The following is a 2296-nucleotide window of genomic DNA, read 5'->3' as shown; positions in this document are numbered from 1 at the left end:
ATATGGCGTCCGGTTGAAAATCGGTCACGTGAAAATGCGCGAAAAGAAGCAAGTTTCAGTCAATATTGTGAATTATTGGAATTACTTGACTAATTGTGTCTTTTGGATCGTGAAAACAAACTCTTGACACTCGTACGGCTTTTGGTTTCCCACATTCAGACGCCATCTTGCATCTGCGCAGTGGGAACCAATTTTATCGCACATCTGGTCGCCGCTTTGACTAACTAATAACCAAATTTACGTAAGTTGAAATTAATATTAAGTTAGACAACAAACCAAATTATATATATAAACTTTAATTCCTTTAATTTTTCCTTGAACAGTAAGATTATAAATATAGTTCTCTGAAAATCAATCATGTCAAGTAAAAATTCCAACGTCACCGTGGTGACGAATCCACTTGTTTTCGCAAATCACGATTCACTCGTCAATCGTGTTATCAACGGAGTGTGTCATAACAAATTGGGCTGAAGCCTGTTCATCCCGCCAGCCATATAAGATTTCCCATAAAAACTGGCTCGTTATCTGCATTGTAAACACTCGGCACGATTAGAGATAAGGAGAATTCGAGACAAAATTGCATTTATCAACAATGATGAAAACGTTGAGCGGCCACACGAAACCGGCCGACTCTTTGAGGAAGATCAGCCCTCGTCTCCGCGGATGAGAAATGACGGAAATCAGGGAAATCGAGTTGGCTGAAGTGCGACAGCACAACACCGAAGAGTCCCTCTGGATTGTGATTCGAGGAGAAGTCTTCGACGTCACAAAATTCGTCAAGGTGAGACATTCAAAGGAAGAAAATGTTTTCCTTATCTAGGAGATAAATCCGTTTTATCTCTATCTATGCCGCAATTAATATGTTTGAATGAATTTTATTTATTTTACATTTAATTATATTTTGTCGATGTCTGAAGGCCCCAACAGATGGCACCACTATTAATTTTCTAGTTTGAAACCGTTTCATGCCTTATAGAAATGTAAAGATTTCTTTTTATTTCCTGAAATTAAATTAATTGTGTTTACATTTTTCATTATTTGTTGCCTTCAGGAACACCCTGGCGGTGGTGACCAGCTGCTGGGGGTCGCGGGCAAGGACGCCACCAAGGACTTCAACAATGTGGGCCACTCGAAAGATGCGCGTGACATGCTGACTCAATTCAAAATCGGCGTGCTCACTAGCAAAGACAATTTAGAAACGTCCAACAGTTCACCGTCAAAGGAAAAGGAAAAAGCAAAGTCATGCTGCATTATTCAGTGAAATCGGATCGGTTCATTATAGTGTGTTGCGACATTTGGCCTGTAATCTGACTGTTAATTTATCACAAAGTTTAATTAATATTTATACAGACTTATTTTCTGTGTATATTATTATTCCTCAAAATGAAAGCATCAATAAAGTGGACCTGGAGTCTTTCGTTAATTCGAAATAAAAAGATTTTAACTTTGAATTGTGATGAATCATGTTCATATATTGTGGCACCACGCGGCCAACCAATTCTTATCAATTATGAAAGAATAAGGCCCTCATAAGACTTTTGTCCGACTGTCAAAGCTTTGATAAGATTTCGATCCAAAGTCTCTTTGCTTACCATCCTGACATTCGCAGACGATGATTATAATTTTGGGGATTTCGGTCATTAATATTAAAGAGGAATGATACTGGAAAAGCCTGGAAAATGCTTGTTGCCAACGCATAACTCGTCCCTTAGGATTCAGTTAAAGCCTAAATTGATTTAAGACGCTCTGTAATTTTTTGAGAAAATTGGCTGGAAAGTTAGCGTGCTTTTCAAATGGCAATGGCTGTCTCCTTACTTGAATTCCGATTTAATTTCAAACCAAAAGTTTCCCCAATAAGTGGCATACACAATTGGACAGATCTCGACGAGAGGAATCGGAATATGCCAAGAAAATATGTTCAAGCGCTGTACATTTTGGAGAAAATTGGCAAATTTTGAATTTTCATTGTAGGAAGGTCATTTTTTTACTATTGCAAATTGTTGAACAAATTGTTTATCGGTCACTTGTTTGAGGCATCCAACAATTTAAATAATTTTCAATTGTTGCCCAGTATCATTCCACTTTAAACAATGATAGCTCGCTGAAATTAAATTGGATTAATACTGAAAAAAAAACAATTTTTCATAAACCGACCTTTGTTTAAGCCAAAATTTACTTTTAAATTTAATATAACACTGATTTTTTTAGAACAGTAAAAATTTAGCATGCTTTTTAGATGAGAAATGACTCCTTATACTTGAAATATTCACAACAAATTGTTCACAACAAGGAGTTT

The 2296-nt window shown here is 36.6% G+C and overlaps 1 protein-coding gene across 1 annotated transcript; it reads left to right on the top strand.

The window, feature by feature from the left end:
• The first annotated feature begins 577 nt into the window (after positions 1-577).
• Positions 578-1451, top strand: LOC135939444 (cytochrome b5 type B-like). Its single transcript, XM_065483839.1, has 2 exons — positions 578-781; positions 1052-1451. The coding sequence occupies exons 1-2, from the start codon at positions 671-673 to the stop codon at positions 1259-1261; spliced, it is 321 nt and encodes a 106-aa protein (XP_065339911.1). The 5' UTR covers positions 578-670; the 3' UTR covers positions 1262-1451.
• Positions 1452-2296: the final 845 nt, after the last annotated feature.

The sequence above is a fragment of the Cloeon dipterum genome, chromosome 3 (assembly GCF_949628265.1).
Source record: "Cloeon dipterum chromosome 3, ieCloDipt1.1, whole genome shotgun sequence".
NCBI classification, from domain to species: domain Eukaryota; kingdom Metazoa; phylum Arthropoda; class Insecta; order Ephemeroptera; family Baetidae; genus Cloeon; species Cloeon dipterum.
Note: the sequence above shows the minus strand (reverse complement) of the source record. Positions and strands in the feature narration are given on the sequence as shown.

What these genes read in the sequence shown, in the direction of transcription:
- LOC135939444 (XM_065483839.1), top strand. Translation starts at nt 671, where the DNA reads ATGACGGAAATCAGGGAAATCGAGTTGGCTGAAGTGCGACAGCACAAC. An exon ending in ACGTCACAAAATTCGTCAAG is followed by an intron (nt 782 to 1,051) that starts GTGAGACATTCA and finishes TGTTGCCTTCAG; the next exon opens with GAACACCCTGGCGGTGGTGA.